The 18,110-nt window shown below is 35.9% G+C and overlaps 2 protein-coding genes across 2 annotated transcripts; one reads left to right on the top strand and one right to left on the bottom strand.

Annotated features, from left to right (window-relative positions):
- Positions 1-2,662: 2,662 nt before the first annotated feature.
- On the bottom strand, positions 2,663-8,181 carry si:ch211-153b23.3 (uncharacterized). The gene is made up of 11 exons (XM_058397931.1): positions 8,025-8,181; positions 6,949-7,118; positions 5,169-6,623; positions 4,934-5,026; positions 4,714-4,818; positions 4,504-4,613; positions 4,217-4,411; positions 3,968-4,130; positions 3,716-3,881; positions 3,341-3,435; positions 2,663-3,257 (listed from the first exon to the last, which is right to left on the bottom strand). Exons 1-11 carry the CDS (start codon positions 8,048-8,050, stop codon positions 3,172-3,174), a joined length of 2,664 nt encoding a protein of 887 aa, XP_058253914.1. The 5' UTR covers positions 8,051-8,181; the 3' UTR covers positions 2,663-3,171.
- A 93-nt stretch (positions 8,182-8,274) lies between these two features.
- Positions 8,275-12,519, top strand: irg1l (immunoresponsive gene 1, like). The gene is made up of 6 exons (XM_058397932.1): positions 8,275-8,429; positions 8,781-8,844; positions 9,000-9,187; positions 9,417-9,509; positions 10,124-10,329; positions 11,157-12,519. The coding sequence occupies exons 1-6, from the start codon at positions 8,412-8,414 to the stop codon at positions 12,082-12,084; spliced, it is 1,497 nt and encodes a 498-aa protein (XP_058253915.1). The 5' UTR covers positions 8,275-8,411; the 3' UTR covers positions 12,085-12,519.
- Positions 12,520-18,110: the final 5,591 nt, after the last annotated feature.

Genomic DNA, 18,110 nt, shown 5'->3' with positions numbered 1-18,110 from the left:
CTGCCTTGATCTATTAGTTTTTTCCAGCAACATTAACGTCACAAAAGTTATCATGGTGTCATGGTTTGTTCTGAAATTTAAATTTGATCCAATGTGCTACTAGATGTGCTACTTTTAGATGTTTTATTAGTAATTTAATGGCTACTTTTTACTACTACTCTCATCTTTTTATTTCGTTTTTGCCTACTTTACTCAATTAGCACTAAATTAATTAACAGCCATATATGTCGTGCTTGTAGCAAACTTTTAAAAATTAATTAAGATAACAGGTTTGTACCAGTGACAGGTCAGGGCTCCCTCAGTAAAATAAAATAGAGTCATGTGTTTTAGCTCACAAATTTTTTTAAGTGCAGCAGTCAAATTTATGATTATGATACTGAAGCTATGATAGATGGATGAAAGAACTGAGAGTGTGAGGTTGTAAAGGCAAATAAATTACATGTAGTAATAGAGTGAATGTCAAAATGCTCTATCCAAACTACTACTACTATATATTTGCCATCATTCTGTAATATACTAGCTAATCCATCTCTATTTCCTATAAGGAAACAAAAGTCAGAAAGGATTATTGTATTCAGTTAAAATCACACCTCCGACATCAGTCGAAATGTCTGACACATGCTTGAATAGGCTTACCGGATTACAATGATTGTCTGCAATGATACCATTTGCCATTTTATTTCTTTTTCCTTTATGTCATTTCCAGCACCAGTGACCAACGTCAATAGACGTGATGAGTATATATTAATAAGCAATTTCAGAAAAGTTCCCAGAGAGCCCTCAATGAGACAGACAACATCCTCTATTTCAATTATTAATTAGCTAACCAGGTTTATTTTGTTTCCTTATCTACAGAGATTGTACATTATTCGTGGGTGACAAGGAAGTGCAGTTAAGTATTTATAGCTCATACCTTTAAACAATGAGTTACAGACCCCATAGTACTTTTAATAGTACATAGATAGCCATCTGAGTTTACAAGGAAAAGGAACTGCACCTTCTCTAAATTGCATGCCTACATGTTGCCTAGTCCCAGTTAATGGAAGGAAGAAAATTTATTTTTCTGCCTGTCCAGCTTTAGCCAGATATTAGAATTCTCAGACTGTGTGCTGATGCCTCTCACAGCTGAAAAAACTTCCTTGTTCACATTCGGGTCTCAGTGGCTGTGTGTGCTATAGTGTCACAGATTTCCTGTACAGATTCTGTTCACTAGATATTATTGGAAAGGCAGCACTGTGAAAACAAGTGTTCCATAGTTTAACTTTATAGCTGCTGCTTTTGAAATAAATGCAAAAGACTTGCCCACATGGAGAGTCAAATTTCACATTTAGGCAACATAATCTGCTATCTTGGGGCATTTTTTTGTGTGATTCAGGTTGTTGCTGCTAGGAAAATATAGTGTAGTGCAGGGTGTGTCTATGCAATTTCATGCAAGTGGAAACTCCAAGCTGTCATACAATATTAAATATAATCTACATGCATTCAGGGGTGACAGAAAATAATCCTTTCAGTAGCATAAATCCTGTGAGAGTGGCATATGCAAATATAAAAGATACAAGGGGAAATCTGTGAGGTTTTCTTTATCATTAATTGAACAGCTGGTTTGGTTTTCTAGCAAAGTAATAGCTCTTAGGGTTAGGGTTAGGGTTAGGTTTCAGTTTGATTCATTATCTTAATTACCTTAACCTACCTATATGTGAATGTTGTGGGTGGGTGGGTGTGGGTGTGGGTGCGAAATAGTTTGGCCGACATCATTCTTATTATGCCATTGAACCTTTTATATAATTATGCACAATAATAATTTCACTGTCAAACTGACTCTCACCTGATACCACAACTATCACTACACATGAAATACTAGAAATCATTGAATAGCTCGGAATTTTCACCCACAGGCCTACTAGAGTTTTACAAGAGAAGCAAAGAGGATAAACAAAATAACAAACCTGTTTAGCAGTTTATGAATCACACTTAGTATTCACATTTGCTCATTTTTAACATACACTGTATGGCTCTTATATCCCCACTGGGATGAACTGGAACACAGACTGTACCCCAGACCTCTTCCCCTGACAGTTCCTGACCTCACTAATGCTCTTAAAGCTGATCGAGCAAATCCCCAAAGCCACAATCCATAGTCTAGTGGAAAGATTTCCCAGAATGCCTTCCCAGAACAGTGGTGTGGCAAATGGTGTGTGAGGGTTTGGAATGGGAGTTCAGGAAGCACATATGGGTGATGTTTGTGATGATGGTGATGTATGTCAGGTGATGATGGTCAGGTGTCCACATACATTTGACCATATAGTGCACTTGGGCCAGTGGCAATGTGTTTGCAAATGTTTTTGTTCATTTTTATTTATTTATTTATTTATTTATTTATTTATTTATTTATTTATTTATTTATTTATTTATTTATCTATCTATTTTTTTTGCCCGTGTTCTTGAAGCAGAAGGTCATATTGATGATTAATTATTAGATTATTTAAATTACAATAAATTATGGATATTTATATATATATTTTATATTATATATTTTATAAATATTTTATAGCTCAAATATATTGATGTAACTGCACAGCAGTCACCCAAAATATGCTGGTCTTTGGTTATAAATATATTGTTATAAATAAATACACTGAAAAAGAAATTGGTTGAATAACACACTGCTGCTGCTTTATTAATATTTCTCACACTCCTGGTCACAAAAAAAAAAACACACATATAATTATAATTCATAGAGAGCTTATCATTTAGCATATAATTTTTTTTGTCTTTATTGTCTATGTTTATAAATGGTATCAATGGTCCTTCATTTACATGCACAACAAAGCTATATATATATATATGTATGTATGTATGTATGTATAGCAGAAAAACAATACTATTATAGCATATTTACAATTTCACATTTACAAAACTGTAAAACAATGAAAATTAAATACATATGTAGAAACATATAGATTTCAAAAAGAACCCTTGGCCATATTATTAAAAAAGAGCATTTTTAAATGTTTTTAATGGTTCCCATGGTTATATATATATTTACATAAGAGTTTCTCTTTTAAAAACAATTTATCAACAATCTGCTAGAAACTGCTGCTCTCAAACTTTTTCAAAAGACTTTTTACAGTTTCAATGTTTTTGCATATTTTGATACTGTAGCTTCATTTCTTATAGCATGCTGTTCTTCACCCTCTCAAAAATCTGCTGCACCTTTGCTGCAGGGACGCAACCTTCACGCAGAATATTTATCGCACCTGAAATCCAAATCGTATTAGTAAGCACATTGAAAAGACTTACAAATATCTTTGGCATATGGTAAATTATGTTCCCAGATTACCTTCATCAATTTTAAGGCAGCTGACCACAGTTGACCCTACCAGCTCATTGGAATGCCCATCACACAGAACTCCTTGGATCTTGTGTCCAAGGCGGCTGTAAGACAATTGTGACAAAGTGCTTCTGTTACGCCCTGATATCAATATCATCAGTTACTGCCAAAACTATTTGCTTGCACAATGGTTTTGTTTTTACAGAAAACAGTCAATGTGTTATATAAGTGAACATCTAAGAGTTTCCTCACTATGTATTAAATGAATGAGTCAAAAAAAATGTTCAAGTATAATATTTGGCTACAAACAATGTGAATTTGACTTTTATGTATATTGCAGTTTTATGTACAAAAAATTATTAATAATAATGAAAATCAGCTTACTTGATCACCATGTCATGATGTGTGCTGTCAGGTTCACCGCTAGGGTTTGCAGATGTGATAGCCAAAGGTCCAGTGATGTCACACAGGTGGGCAGTGACTGTGTGGTCAGGAACACGGATCATTATGCTGTCCTTGGTTCCCACACGATCGTATGCAGCTCCCACGCCTTAAGGAACAATCATTTCCCGCAAATTATTACCAAGCAAAAATACCCAGAAAGTTTGATCGCATATTCCGATGTAGCTCTCTTACCAAGTTTGAGAAGCCAATCTCCTTTTGGTACAATACAGCTGATGCCTCCTGGATAGACGTTTCTCATAAACTCCCAGAGCAAAGGACTAAATGGTGGTTTGGTTGCAACAAGCTGCTCCAGACTAGAGATGCAGATGCAGATGGGCTTCTCTGCAGGACGTTCCTGTGGAGTGTAGATTAAGGCATAATTAATTTTTTCTCAAATATTTCAGCGCATCAAATATAAATTAACAATCCCTCAGTACTCACTTTGATATTGTAGATTTTTTCTATTGCACTTGGATTTTTGCAAGAAGCAGCCAGAGCATAGACAGTATCTGTTGGAATACCACATACACCACTGTTTTCCAGCAATTTGGCAATCTGGAGGAGCCCACTGGTCCCACGAGAGGATGGAGTTGGGCATGGAGCTGTAGCAGCAGCTTTTTTCTTATTAGTATTATTCTAAGATGAAAGAATCTTGTTATAATCAAATAACTTTACATTACACATAATAACTTCTATGTTGCATACTGATGGAAGTTAAAAAAAAAAACCTTTATGAGTGCAGGTCCAACTGGTATTAGGGTCTTGGAGAATATGCAATTAACAAGTGATGCCAGAGTCCCATATAAGCAAATTATGGCAAATATTGAAAGCATGGCAACTGAAAAAGAATATTTGAAAAATAAGTAATTGAAGATTTAGTCATACTTCAAAGTTGATGGATATAAGCAATGAATTGTCTGCTTTGAAACAAACATTACCTTCCAACTGGTATGGTAGTCTATCAAGAGTGGAGAGAAGAAGGCAAACCACTATGACCTCCATGATAGTGGTCAATGCCAGCAAAACAAGATTGCCATAAGCAGCTGCAAATGACAAATAGGATTAAATCAAAAGTAGCATACTAAATACTTATGTGAATACCCAGTAGAAATTCCACAAAATAGTAATAGTGATTAAAAAGTCAGTGCTAAAACTCACCAGTTAGTATAAAGAAACCATTAATCACCAAGAATGCTATTGCTCCTGCTGCAACTCCATTTGCTGATGCTGGTGTAAACTGCAGCTGATGCCCTATAAGGAAACAATTCAATATTTTGCTATTAATATTAGACTTCTCTAATTAATTTAAGATTATAGGTAATTCTCATTAAATGTTACTGGTGACTTAGTTACTTTAATTCCAAAAAGGTTCAATATTTACAAAATAACATACCTGCAAATCTGAACCAGGTCCAGGTGGCCCAAATGGCCAAATAGAAGGATGGAATAACCGATCCAAACCTCTGCCCTCCTTGAACCTGCAGTCGGCTTACATATCCCTGGATGATGGCCCCTGGTATTAACACCCAGGGTACTGTCAGGTCCAGAAAATTTTGGTGGGGTTGGCTGCTCTGAATAGCTGAGAGAGCTGCCACCCCATTGGTGAGGTAAAACAATGCTTCAGGCAATTGGGTACCCTTTCCTTGGTGCTGCTCATTTTGAGACTTTCTTAGACAACCAATGCCACTCTGCAGTCGATCAGTTGAGACAGGCTGGGGTCCAACTGGAATCAGTGACTTCTCAGCAATGGTGTTAATGAGACGTGCAAAGGTGCCATATAATGAGACAGCCGTGAAGATAGAGCAAGCCACTCCATAAAAGATGTAGTACCCATCGAGAGGAATCTGGGAGATTGTTGAGATAGTTAGCAGAACGAAGGTGCCATTGTGGATCAACTCCAGGATGTCCATGTTCAGACTGGCGAGACAAAGGACTAGAGCTGCTGCTAGAAAAAACCAGTTTCCCACCATAGCTTGCCTTGCTGTAGCTGCTTCACTCCTTTCAGTCACCACAGCTATCACATACTCTTCCCAGGTCTTCACAAGCCAAAAGGTACAGTGCATACCAAATTTGGTGGCATGATAGCAATCTTGGCGCAAATAAGCATAATAACTGGAGAGGAGCTGGGCAGCAGAGTTGATTGATATCCAGATTGCCGATACTGCTATTGATGGGAAGTACCCAAAGGCATAGAAGGCAAATATGAATGGTGATACTGTGTCACAGAAGAAGCCTAAGGCCATGGGTTCAGCATATTTGGTGTTCTTTTTTTCCTGACCAATACTCTTGGAGCTGCTGGCATTAGTTGTCCCAAGAAGCAGCACATTAAATAGAGGGTTACCAAAACCCTTGAGGACATAGCGTTGGGCCACTCCTTTTATGAGCAGTGCTGCTGAGCCATATATGGCAAAGATCAAGATGAGAAGCTCTAGCACTCCTGATACCACAAGACCCCAGCCAGCCACTAGTCCCACAGCTTCAAAAACCAGTGTAAGGGTGATAGACCCAAATACAAAGGGCATAATGTAGTTTACTGTCGCTGAGCAGAATGCCAACAGTAAGGAGAGCAAGATGTAGGGTACCAGTCCTGCTATAGCCGACTCCTTGATGTATGTGGGAATCTCGATAACAGAAGAAGCATTTAAGTCAATGTTCCGCAGCGTATTATTTATCATGGTGCTGTTTATATTGTGCTGGTTTGCTCCTAGAAATATTCTTGTGGCACCGTAACTTCCCCAAAGTGCTGCATAGCCAATGAAAGAAGTGCCACTAAGATGATCATATTTGCGGAAGGACAATAAACCAGCAATCATTTGGCACACTCCACCAATTAGAATCAGATGAACACCTAAACAGAGAGATATCAGATATTTTAGGTGTATAGAAAGGTTTTTTTTGTGATGACAACTGCTATTTATATCTCATAACACATCAGTATAAATTATTACCATAATTATTAGAATGAAAGTGTAGTACATTTACTTGGAATTGTATAATGCAATAGATAATAATGGAGATAATTACATGTAGTAATCATTTCCATTTCAAATCATTAACTACTAAGTTACAACTGACATTGCTTAAGTCATAAAACTACTGAATGGCTGGGGTTTAACCCTAAGTGTTCTATGGTTTAGGGGTGGATATACAAATAAAATCCAGGTAAAGAAGACCTGCAAGGATGTTCTCCACTCCAAATGCTGGAATGCCAGTTCTGGCCCCATGGAAGTTCTGCAGAAGTACTAAGAGTGCACTTATGCCATTGGCCAAAAACCCAAGCACACCAGGCTCACTGTAGAAGCTGGCAGGAAACCCACTTGCTGATGCCATTACATCTGTTAACCTTAGACGATAAGGACATGGTAAGATTTCAAGTATTTCAGTAAGACACTGAATATCCCTACCACTATCAATGCTCATTTAATTTGATTTGGAAATTTGATGCTTTTATCAGCTGGTTATTTATTTAACAAATGTATTTTATGTTCTATATGTTAAGTATTCTTTACATTAATCTATAGTAAACAAATTTACTATACAGGTTCTGCACATAATGAAATGATTAAATCACATATCATGTATTGATATACTTGACTATATATCTTGGATTTCCATTTTGTAAAGGAATTTATAAAAGTAATGATTATTTACACATATTCTAATTAACAATGTAACCCAATTAAGTTGTTGATATCTCTAATGAAATAGAGTTAATAAATCATTTGGCTAGGATTTGTTTTCTTTCTTCTAAAATTCATGTATCATGAAAATGTTCCATTCCTTCTCTGTCACTAACTCTTGCATTCCTGTTCCACCCAAAGCATGTAAAACAGACAGTCAGTCATAGGCTAGCCACAGATCTATTTCATTATACACACCGCCTCTGCTCTGAGCTTACACAGGTGCTCTGTTTAGCGGCCGGTTGAGAAAAAACAGTGGCAGCACTCAGGCAGAGCAATGATAGTGATACTGATACTGACTATGTTGCTCCACATAGAGGCAGAGGATAACACTGCTTCATTTTTTTAAGACTCTGATTTGTTCTTTACAGATTGACACTGTTAACGGTATGATGAAGGCTGGCTTAGTACCAATGCATGATGAAGATCAAGTGGACCCATATGGGTACCTTGGTAAGAGTAATTAATTTCTTTTCTTTTCTTTTAAGAGATAGTATTATTCTCTACTATACTGATGTCTATTAAGACACATTACAAAATCATACATAACAGATCTAAACTTCACTTACCTGCTGAAGGCCTGTAGTATTAGCATTATCAGATGGCAGTGGGATGCTTTTTGTTTATAAGCAACATGCTTAAGTAAAGTAGGAGGAGCTTGAAGGTACCCAACCAATCATTTGCCTCATCTTGAATGATGACATCAATGGTCAACTGCTAAAACAATAAGGTTCCGGTAAAGATCATGAAAAATCCCACCCATGTTGCTAAAAAAAGGTTTTGGAAATTCCAGTCTTGCCTTCACTGAGTGCACCATGCTATATAAAGAGAATATGAAGACTCACCTGAGTAGCAAGGGAATCACATACGAAACATTTCCTGCGCAGAGACAGAGGCACACCTAAGGATACTTCAACTTGACATCCACAGAAATCTTTACCACTCAGAGACACAATATGCTTTCCACAATGCAGGTAATTTGACTTTTTCGACTTTTGTGCTTTTTCACTTTATATATAAAATAAAACCTGCTTAGTGATGTAAGCCCTAACTGCTTATATATTACCACTTTCTTTATCTCTTGCCAAACAAATATACATGCATGCATGTTCTCTTGGAAAATACACAGAATGCTATACTAGTTGTAATATGTAATCTAAAAAGGTTGAATCTAATTAGCTGGATTATACAGAAAGAGGAAATTACTTTTAGGAGAATCATCTTCAATCAAATACTTCATATTTGGTGGAATAAAGAACATGGAATGTGTCTTGTCTCAATGTTATACATCTACATTTAATACCCTGATTTCTTACATTATCTAGAAACTGATCAGACCAGTGTCCTCCCTGTCTGCAGTCAGAAGACTCCATAAAACTGCACTAAATGGTGAGCCAGTACTACTTATTGCTTTCTTTTTTTAATTTGTTACATCAGGCTAAGATTTAAATTAACTGCTTGAACCAAGACATACTCTATTTATCAGATCACTTGGTTGGTAAATCAGCAATGTGAGCATTCCATTCTTCAACCTGTGTTTTCAGTCATGGAGCAGCCAACCCCTGAGGAGACTATAACCAGCAGCTTTGGCAGATTCATCCAGAGTGTGCAGCCAAAGCATCTGTCACCGGTCGTACTCCAGAGAAGCAAACGCATGGTGCTGGACAACATTGGTGTAGGGCTGCTGGGAAGCACCACTGAAGTGTTTGATCTGATACTTCAGCATTGCCAGGTAATTTATACTTTACTTCACCCCCACCACCTTATTTGACTTTAATATGTATGTGCATCGTCTAGACTCAAATATTTTTTTGCAAGCTTCCAAAACCGAACCCCCATTTGTACAGAAGCAGTGCTGTATTCAATGCTTACACAAGTCTGTCCACAGACAATTTTGGCCCAGTCAAGTGTGTGTAGCAACAAGCATTCAAATGACCCTCCTTTTCCTTTTTCTCCAAAAGCACATGTATGCTCCCGATGACATCAGCTTTGTCTACGGACGAAGTGGGACCAAGCTTTCCCCAACCCTGGCTGCTTTAGTAAATGGAGTAGCAGTAAGTATCCCTGTTTATACTGTGTTGTTTAAATAGATTTTTACATCTTAAAAACAAGAACTGTCTTTTCCAAAAGAATTGTTTCACTTTCTTGGAAATAAATATTGTGTAATGCTGATCGCCATGGTTTATGAAAAGATGAATCACTGTGGTTTGTCACTTTCATTTTCACTACTTTCGTGACTCAGACAGAATAAAGGGGTAAAAGAAACATAGCAAGTTCAAGTCAGGTTTGAAAGGAGGGACTGAAAACAGTTTGGTTCTCTAACCCAAACTCTAACACCAACAGCATTACCATCATCTGGGTTTTGTATTAGTCATTTCAAAGCCAGACAGGTCATGGAATTATTATTAAGCCTTAGTCATATTTTCCTGTGGTCAAGTGTTAACCTATCCATGTGTTATTGTTAGAGTAGGGTAGGGCAGATGGCTAAGATCTACATCTTGACCTTTATAATAGAGTTGACAGAATTCTGAACTATGTCTAGCAGACAGTTTGGATTGTTAAAAATAAGTCAAAACATGTACTCACTGTATATAAATGTATATATACATATATATATAAATAATTGAAGTGATGCACCAGCCGTTGATGATTAGCCTGTCTTCCTCAGGTTCATTCCATGGACTTTGACGATACTTGGCACCCTGCAACTCATCCCTCTGGGGCAGTGCTTCCTGCTCTTCTTGCCATTTGTGATATGCTGTCCCAAAACAGCAAACCAAGTGGTCTGGACCTCCTGATGGCCTTCAATATTGGCATTGAGGTCCAAGGTCGCTTGATGAGATTCTCCAGTGAGGCTCACAATATTCCCAAGAGGTGAGAATTGTCTCTATAGCACACACAGTTCTCCATACAACACCAAAAAACAAGGGTGAGCAAGCCATCATAACAGTATACCTCAGTCTTCTAATATAGTCTCTAAATGAGTAATAATACTATTAAATACAGAAATATTTTGAGGGTAGTCTCAACAGAACAGCCACTGTGGTAAACAACATGGGTATTCTCCAAGCCTTTACAGAGACGGGAGAGGCTGCGCTAACTGAATTTACACTGAGAGGAGGTTATGATGAAATCATTCACACAGGTGTTCATACAAACCGCTTCTGTTTCTGTCCATACTGCCCTGTTAGTGATGTTTTTACTCCCAGAGTGGAATGAAATGACTAATAATTTGTTATTTCCTTTAAATGTTCTTTAAACAGAAACACCTTTGCCATTTCAATGATGTTTGTGGACGTCTGTGGTTATTAACTCATAGGACTGTTATAACTTGAAATGATAGCAAAACTCATTTAAAAAAGGACTGCCTTTGTTTTTAAAATGGTTTAAGAGAATCTTTATGGGTTTTTTTTACCAACCTAATCTCATTAGGAATTTGTATAAATTCAAATGAACAGGGAAGATGTGAATTTCATATCAATAAAAAGGTTTTTTAAGTTATTTTAAAATAATGTTATCCTATGTAACTTTTTCAACAATTTGAATTTATATTACTTTGCAAAATTAAGAAAATGTTGGTCTTATTAGTCTTTAAATAACACCTGAACATATCCCACTTGAGGCTTAAGATTTTGCAATTGTACGTCACTTTTCAGGGTTTGGACATGAATTTGATGTTCTTTTTTTATTTCTTTCCCAAGGTTCCACCCCCCTAGTGTTGTAGGGACAATGGGCAGTGCTGCTGCCTGTGCCCGGCTCCTTTGCCTCAACCATACTCAGTGCAGCCATGCCTTGGCCATTGCTGCCTCTTTAGCAGGGGCCCCAATGGCCAATGCTGCCACTCAGTCCAAACCTTTGCACATTGGCAATGCCTCTCGTCTGGGCCTTGAAGCTGCCTTGCTGGCCTCTCGTGGGCTGGAGGCAAGTTCCCTCGTCCTAGATGCAATACCTGGGGTAGCTGGCTTCAGTGCTTTTTATGAAGACTACCTCCCAATTCCAATGATATTCCCTGAAGAGGGGGACCACACATTTCTTCTTGAGACACAAGACATTGCCTTCAAGAGGTTTCCAGCCCATTTGGGCATGCACTGGGTTTCTGATGCTGCTGCCCATGTCCACAAAGCTTTGCTGGGTCTTTCTGGAGGAATCATCTCCCCAAGCTCAGTGCAGGAAATCCTGCTACGGGTTCCCCGCTCTAAGTATATTAATCGGCCCTTCCCAGAGTCAGAGCACCAGGCTCGTCACTCCTTCCAGTTCAATGCTTGCACCACCCTGCTGGACGGCCAGGTAACAGTGCAATCCTTCCAGCCTGAAGCACTTCTGAGACCAGAACTTCATGCACTGCTCTCCCGTGTACGAGTAGAGCACCCCCAGGACAATCCAGCCAACTTTGACCGCATGTATGGCGAGGTGCAGGTCACTTTGGTAAGTGGCATTGTTTTACGCGGCCATTGTGACACCTTCTATGGCCACTGGAGGAAACCACTGAGTGATGAGAGCCTACAAAACAAGTTCCGCAACAATGCAAGTGCAGTGCTGCCACCTGAGAGGGTAGATCAACTCATAGAAGCTGTAGAGCAGTTGGAGTTCATGTCTGATTGCAAACCACTGCTAGCTCAGCTGCAATAAACAGCTTATAAATGTTAGCTTGGAGCAGTTACTGAACTGTCAACTGAAGTACTGAAGGACACTTATTTAGAAGGAAAATGTATGACAATTTGTTCATTATTTGTTTAATAAGTGTTATTTGCAGAACATGTTTGCTTTCACTTGTAATTTCTTGCCTATTAAAAATACTATACTAGACAATGACAGTATAGCAGATTGCAGCTGATTCGCTGAAACTGAAAAACAGTAGCCCTGAATCATAAGGTACTGTAATTTACTGAGAAGTAAAGTCAATTGTAGATAATAATATTTGTAATGCTGTAACTATATAACATATTACCTGTAATACATGCAATTCTGTTTGTGAGATCCTCTTTATCTATTGTATTCATTCGTTTTTTTATGATATTATTTTATTTGTTTGCAATATGCCAACAGACAAATGAATAAAACAAAGATATTTAAATCCACTTCTGTGACTTATTACATTTCATTTCTGAGCTGTGATGATTAGATATATGATTGAATTTATATTTACTTAGATGAATATGTATACATTAAAATCATATACATAAACTTTAAGAAGAAAACTACTATTGCTCACCCAATAAAATCCCCAAATAAAATCTTTATAATAGACAGAAGAGAGAGAGAGAGAAAAAAACAAAATAACATTTTATATTTTAAAAAAATCTTTAATGTGCACAAGTATGCCTGTACTGAAATGCAATGAAAATTTTACTCCTGTGTTCTCCAACAAAGACATGAACCTGTGCAAATAATTTTCCTCCATTTAACCCCAATCTATTAATATAGTTCAGACTATAACCATGTCTATTTTCCCTCAGAACACAAAGTTAGAGCAATGACCACAGACGAGAAAAGGAAACATTTTCATAGACTCCACAGCCAGTGCAGTTTGTTACTCTAAGTAATTTCCAGCTGATCCTTAAAATTAAATTAATTTAATTTTAATTAATTTTTGTTCATTCTCATGTTTTATACTAGTTGTAATTAAATGTTCATCAAATGAATACATTTCCGGTATAACGTTTTGACCAAAATTTCTCATTGGCTATCTAGTCACTTTTTGCAGAGCAGCCAAGGAAAGGATCAAATCTATGTAAACTTATTCAGAAAAATAGCAGTTTTAGCATAGACCAGGGAAATGCAGGCACTTAAAATTAATGTCAGTTTGCTGAAAAGTAACAACAACAACAAGAAGAACAACAACAACAGCAAAAATATTATATTGAAGTTGTACTTCATGCAATTAGACTGCAGTTTTGATTTGAGTGAGTGATGCATCAGCTGAACGTGTGTGTTTGGTGTTTCTCTGTACAGTACATATTTAAAACCAGGTTACACCAGCCAAGTTAGTCTACTGATAAACACAATAAAGATCAACAAACCTTTAATAAGAATAAGGCCATAACGATGACACATTGTTTTCTCCTCCAGCTACATCTTAGATTCATACAAAGTATGTTATCAAAACTTTATAAAATATATAAATAATGGTTGTTTTTATAAAAAACAAGATAAAAAAAAATAATAATAATTTTTGCATTGACAAGTGTCAGAACACTGAAAAAACAAACTTGTAAGATTTACTTACTAAAATCCTTGTAACAATTTGCACACATTTTAATTAAATTTTACTGTTCTGAAATTAAGTACAACTCACCTGTCATTATTAGGTAAAATCTACTTAATATTTAACTTGATACTCATAAATAAATTGAGTAAAATTTACTTAATTATATTTAATATTTAGATGTCAAACCCGGGATTCGAACCCAGGATCTTCTTGCTGTGAGGCAAGATTTATTTAGCCAATCATTAACAAAAGTAACTTAATGTTCACAGTCTTAACACAATCTTAACACAGGGTTTTTTTTAAAGTGCATTTACTGAAATTTCACTGGAACTGGAACAACTGCATGATGCCAGGGACTGGAACCCTTTAATTAAACAAAACGTCTTAATAAAATAAATAAATAAATAAATAATACATACAACAAAAAACGTATACATTTAATGCACACAATAATAGCAAACAATACATGAAACGACATGTCATCAGAGCCCTACAACTATTAAAATGTTTAAAATATACTTAAAATTAATTTATTACATGAATTAAATGTGTATGTATGTAAAAAAAAAAAGTCATTTTTTTCAGTGAAGGGGTATAAAGAAGAAATAATCTGATATTGTCAGGAGACCAAGGCAATCCAAAGAAAAGACATAAGGACCTGGATCGGGTAGACTTTCTGATGACTATGTCTATTTGTGTGTGAAATAAGGAGATAAAAGTGATAAAAGAAAACTGATAACTAATGAATACAGTGGGCCAGTTTAACAATAGCCATATAATACTCCCCAAGCCTCCATGCAGCAAATAGACCTGGTGTTAGGTTACTTTTGGGTTTTTTTCTTTGAGTCTTAATGTTGTTTTTTTCACAGATCAGTATACAGATACCATGGTTTCTGAAATAAATAGAATGAAATAAAAACCTTAGACAATGCTGTTTCAAATATAAGGCACTTATAAAGCAAAACATTGCTGACTATATAATGGGCAGAGAAAATGCATGTTTTTTCTGAAACACCCACTCAGAAAAGGTTAGATTGACTCTACTGAAACCCCAACTCACAAGCCTTTACTTTCAATTATACAACAAAAACCTATGACATGATAGTTTTACTGATTAGTCATTTGTCATGTGTCAAGAGTTCTGGTAATCCTTCTGGATTATAAATCTTAACCTCACAGTGAAAAGAACATACTAGGCATGTTTCCTCATACAAAGAACAATACTGTCATTGTCTGTCACAAAAAAAATGACCTGTATGGCTTACGCCTTTTTTCTAAGCGGAACGTTTCCCCATACTTTTGGCTTGAATGCATTAGCGTCTTTCAGTCAATATATCTGTCACCACTGGATTATTTGTTAAATTTATCCAGAGTGAAATCTCAGAGTGAAAGCCACTGCTTATTTTTTTGTCATTTCTAAACGAGAATAAAAGTGACTACAAAAAGGGTGAAATATCATCTGACGCCATCTGCTTTTTACAGCAAAACAATTAGGTGAATTCATCTTATTAGCATGTTTAATCATGCCATGACAACGGCTCATCTAAGGTTAATAATAAATAATTGATTTTAAAAAAAAAAGATATGACTATGACTAGATTTTCTGATAGAATATATATTGATATAAGAATATATTGATTTATAATGTATGGAAGTCTACAGTGTGAAAACCTGATGGGGAAGGTTCCTAGGTTTCGTGTCTCACAGATATCCCATAACATAATGTTTTTATAAGTTAGTTTTTTTTTTTTAATGGTTTACTGAGGGTCTGTTGAACTTTGACTATACAAGGAAAAGGGTAAATGTTCGTGTTGAAAAGCCCCATTATAGATTTTTCCCACAGAAACCTTTTTGTCACATCACATTGTTTGTTTCTGAAAACACATCAGGTCCTTGTTCCTTATGATAAGGGGGAGATAATGAAGTGATTAAATAGCTTCATTGAAGTCTTTTGAAATGGCTGTTATGTAACTATGGTTCTGTAAAATAATCCCCAGGTTTAATGAACTAGAAATTCAAACACTTAAATGACAGAAGTTATAATTAACCGAGTATGTGTAGTATAAAGCCACGCCTATAGCAAACATTACCTCAAGCAAATGTTCTAAAAACAATTCCAAATAAGTGGAGGTAATAAAACGTCTATAGAATTCCAAATTTAGAAATGATGTGGTTTAAAACTGATGGTATAAATTTTAATAAAGTAGTTCCATCCCTTGCTAATCCTAAGGCCTTCGCGATAACGATGGAAGGTATTGTGTCTAGTTGTATAAAAGAAAATACTGTAGGTTTAAAGGTTTTTTTTTTTTTATCATTTTATTATATTGTTTTATTATTATTATTATTTATATGCCAGAGTTCAAAACAGCAACATAAGAGATGCTCTATTAAAGGAGCCTACAGTACAAGTTAAATAAGAAAGCCACTTTGTTTACATTTTAATTTCTTTTCATTCCCTTGTTGAGACTTGAGTGTCTACATTTCATATTAGAATAGAAATAGAAATGAGCAAATACAATTGTTTTTATTCTGCAGTCACATCAACTTACATATCCACAATGGCTACGATAGAAGGCAGTTGCATGCAGCAGCCAGAACAAATCTTGTTTGCAATCAATGGCCCACATTTCTGTGAGTATTTATAGTATCCCATAGAAAATGTGTACTCATTTATTCTGATATAGTACATAGTACTGTATATAGTACATGCTGTGCATACTGTATGGTACAGGCAAAAATAAGCTGCTGAGCTATATATAGAGATTTCTTTGGGATCTTTTTAGGTAAGGGACTTTCTGATGTTAATAAAGGCTAGTTTTGGGTTTTCACACCACAAGCAGTGAATAATTTTACTGTTTTAATTTGTAACTAATTTTGCTTTTTCCTCAAAATTCAATAATATATGATATAGATTATATAGATTTGTATATATTTGTCTATATAGACTTGTGAAATGAAATGGTTATGGGTACTGCAGTTAAACTTGAGGATGAGCACCCTGGGGTCCTACCTCATAAGATATTGATTGTTTCAATATGTTGTTCTTGTCAAAGACTCATAAAAAGTCTCCATTGACTCCCTAAAACACAACCAATTCTAAAAAGGCACTTGATTAATTGAACTAACTATTTAACATGAACTGGTTATATATGAATTGGAATTCCAGGTTAGACGAGATTTCAATGGCTAATATAATAGGCAGCCAGTCAGTTTATAGCTAATTGTAAAGGTTTTTAATTAAAGGAACATTTTTTTTTAATAAATTAATTTTCAAACTATGTAGTATGGAGTTAGTCATGTATTTTGTGAATGACAAGGCCAAGTGCATTAAAGAGCAGCAATCATACAGTGATTCAGCATATTTTCTGTCAAAGCAGCATAGCAGCTTTACTATTCACATTACGTGACTTTAACTTCCACTTTAATTTCACCGGTAAAATGTTTGTTTGTTTTTTAATTGTTTTTTTGGTTTTAATTCTTGATTTCTACCAATTTCTTTACTGTCACTTGAGTGAACTGTTGAATGGATACTTCCACTTTTATATGAGTAAGACTTTAACAGATTATTTTTACTTTCATTTCAGGAACTTCTCTTTTCTTTTCCATGACCATATATTTTTATAATAAGCCACATAAAATCCCCACAATGAGTAATACAAATGAGGATGACTTTGACAGAGGCAAACGTAATGCCCTTAACATGTGACTTTGTCACGTTCAGCTGAACTACATTACATTTTGCTGGTAATACACTATATTTCGTTTTGTTGTTTAAAGCCAAATGTTCAAAATTACACAATGATTGATTTTCAGTTCATTGTAAATCATTAAAATACATAAATGCTGACTGGGGAAAACAGGTAATTGTGCATAATCCTATGGAATAAAATCAAATATTTTTGGCTTAAGTACCCTTTATTTGTCACATATACGTTACTGCACCATGAAATTCTTTGTTCGCATATCCCATCCTTAGAGGGTTGTGGTCAGAGCGCAGGGTCAGCCATGATGCAGCACCCCTGGAGCAGGGAGGTTTGGGGGTCTTGCTCAAGGGCCCAACAGTGGCAGCTTGCCAGTGTCGGTGTTTAAACCCCGATCTTCAACCCAAAGCCTTAACCACTGGAGCTATCACCACTCAAGAAAGATTTCAACTGGCATTGTATCCATATATTAAATTATATATTAAATTATATTATATATTATCCAAATATTCACAGTATTTCCAGTAAAAATTCTAAAACTTATACTATTCTTGCCTATTGTCTTGCCTCAGTGTACAGGATTTCCCTATCCTACAAGGTTACCATTAAAAAACTCAATAAAAAAAATCATGAAATGTGAGACAATAAACTTGTACATGGACTGGGGTTGATATGGAATCAAAATATAAAAACATTATGTGTCTGGTACAAGGAAAAATGAGCTACAGGTGGTAAGAAAGGAGACG

The sequence above is a fragment of the Hemibagrus wyckioides genome, linkage group LG08 (assembly GCF_019097595.1).
Source record: "Hemibagrus wyckioides isolate EC202008001 linkage group LG08, SWU_Hwy_1.0, whole genome shotgun sequence".
Classification (NCBI taxonomy): Eukaryota; Metazoa; Chordata; class Actinopteri; order Siluriformes; family Bagridae; genus Hemibagrus; species Hemibagrus wyckioides.
Note: the sequence above shows the minus strand (reverse complement) of the source record. Positions and strands in the feature narration are given on the sequence as shown.

Bases quoted from the DNA above. Each gene is read 5' to 3' on its own strand.
- si:ch211-153b23.3 (XM_058397931.1), bottom strand. From the start codon at position 8,050: ATGCTAATACTACAGGCCTTCAGCAG. The intron at 7,119-8,024 runs GTAAGTGAAGTT...TTATCGTCTAAG, and splicing joins ATACTACAGGCCTTCAGCAG to GTTAACAGATGTAATGGCAT. The intron at 4,412-4,503 runs GTTTTTTTTTTT...CTTTCATCTTAG, and splicing joins TTGGACCTGCACTCATAAAG to AATAATACTAATAAGAAAAA.
- irg1l (XM_058397932.1), top strand. The intron at 8,845-8,999 runs GTGAGCCAGTAC...CTGTGTTTTCAG, and splicing joins CCATAAAACTGCACTAAATG to TCATGGAGCAGCCAACCCCT. The intron at 9,188-9,416 runs GTAATTTATACT...TTTCTCCAAAAG, and splicing joins TGATACTTCAGCATTGCCAG to CACATGTATGCTCCCGATGA.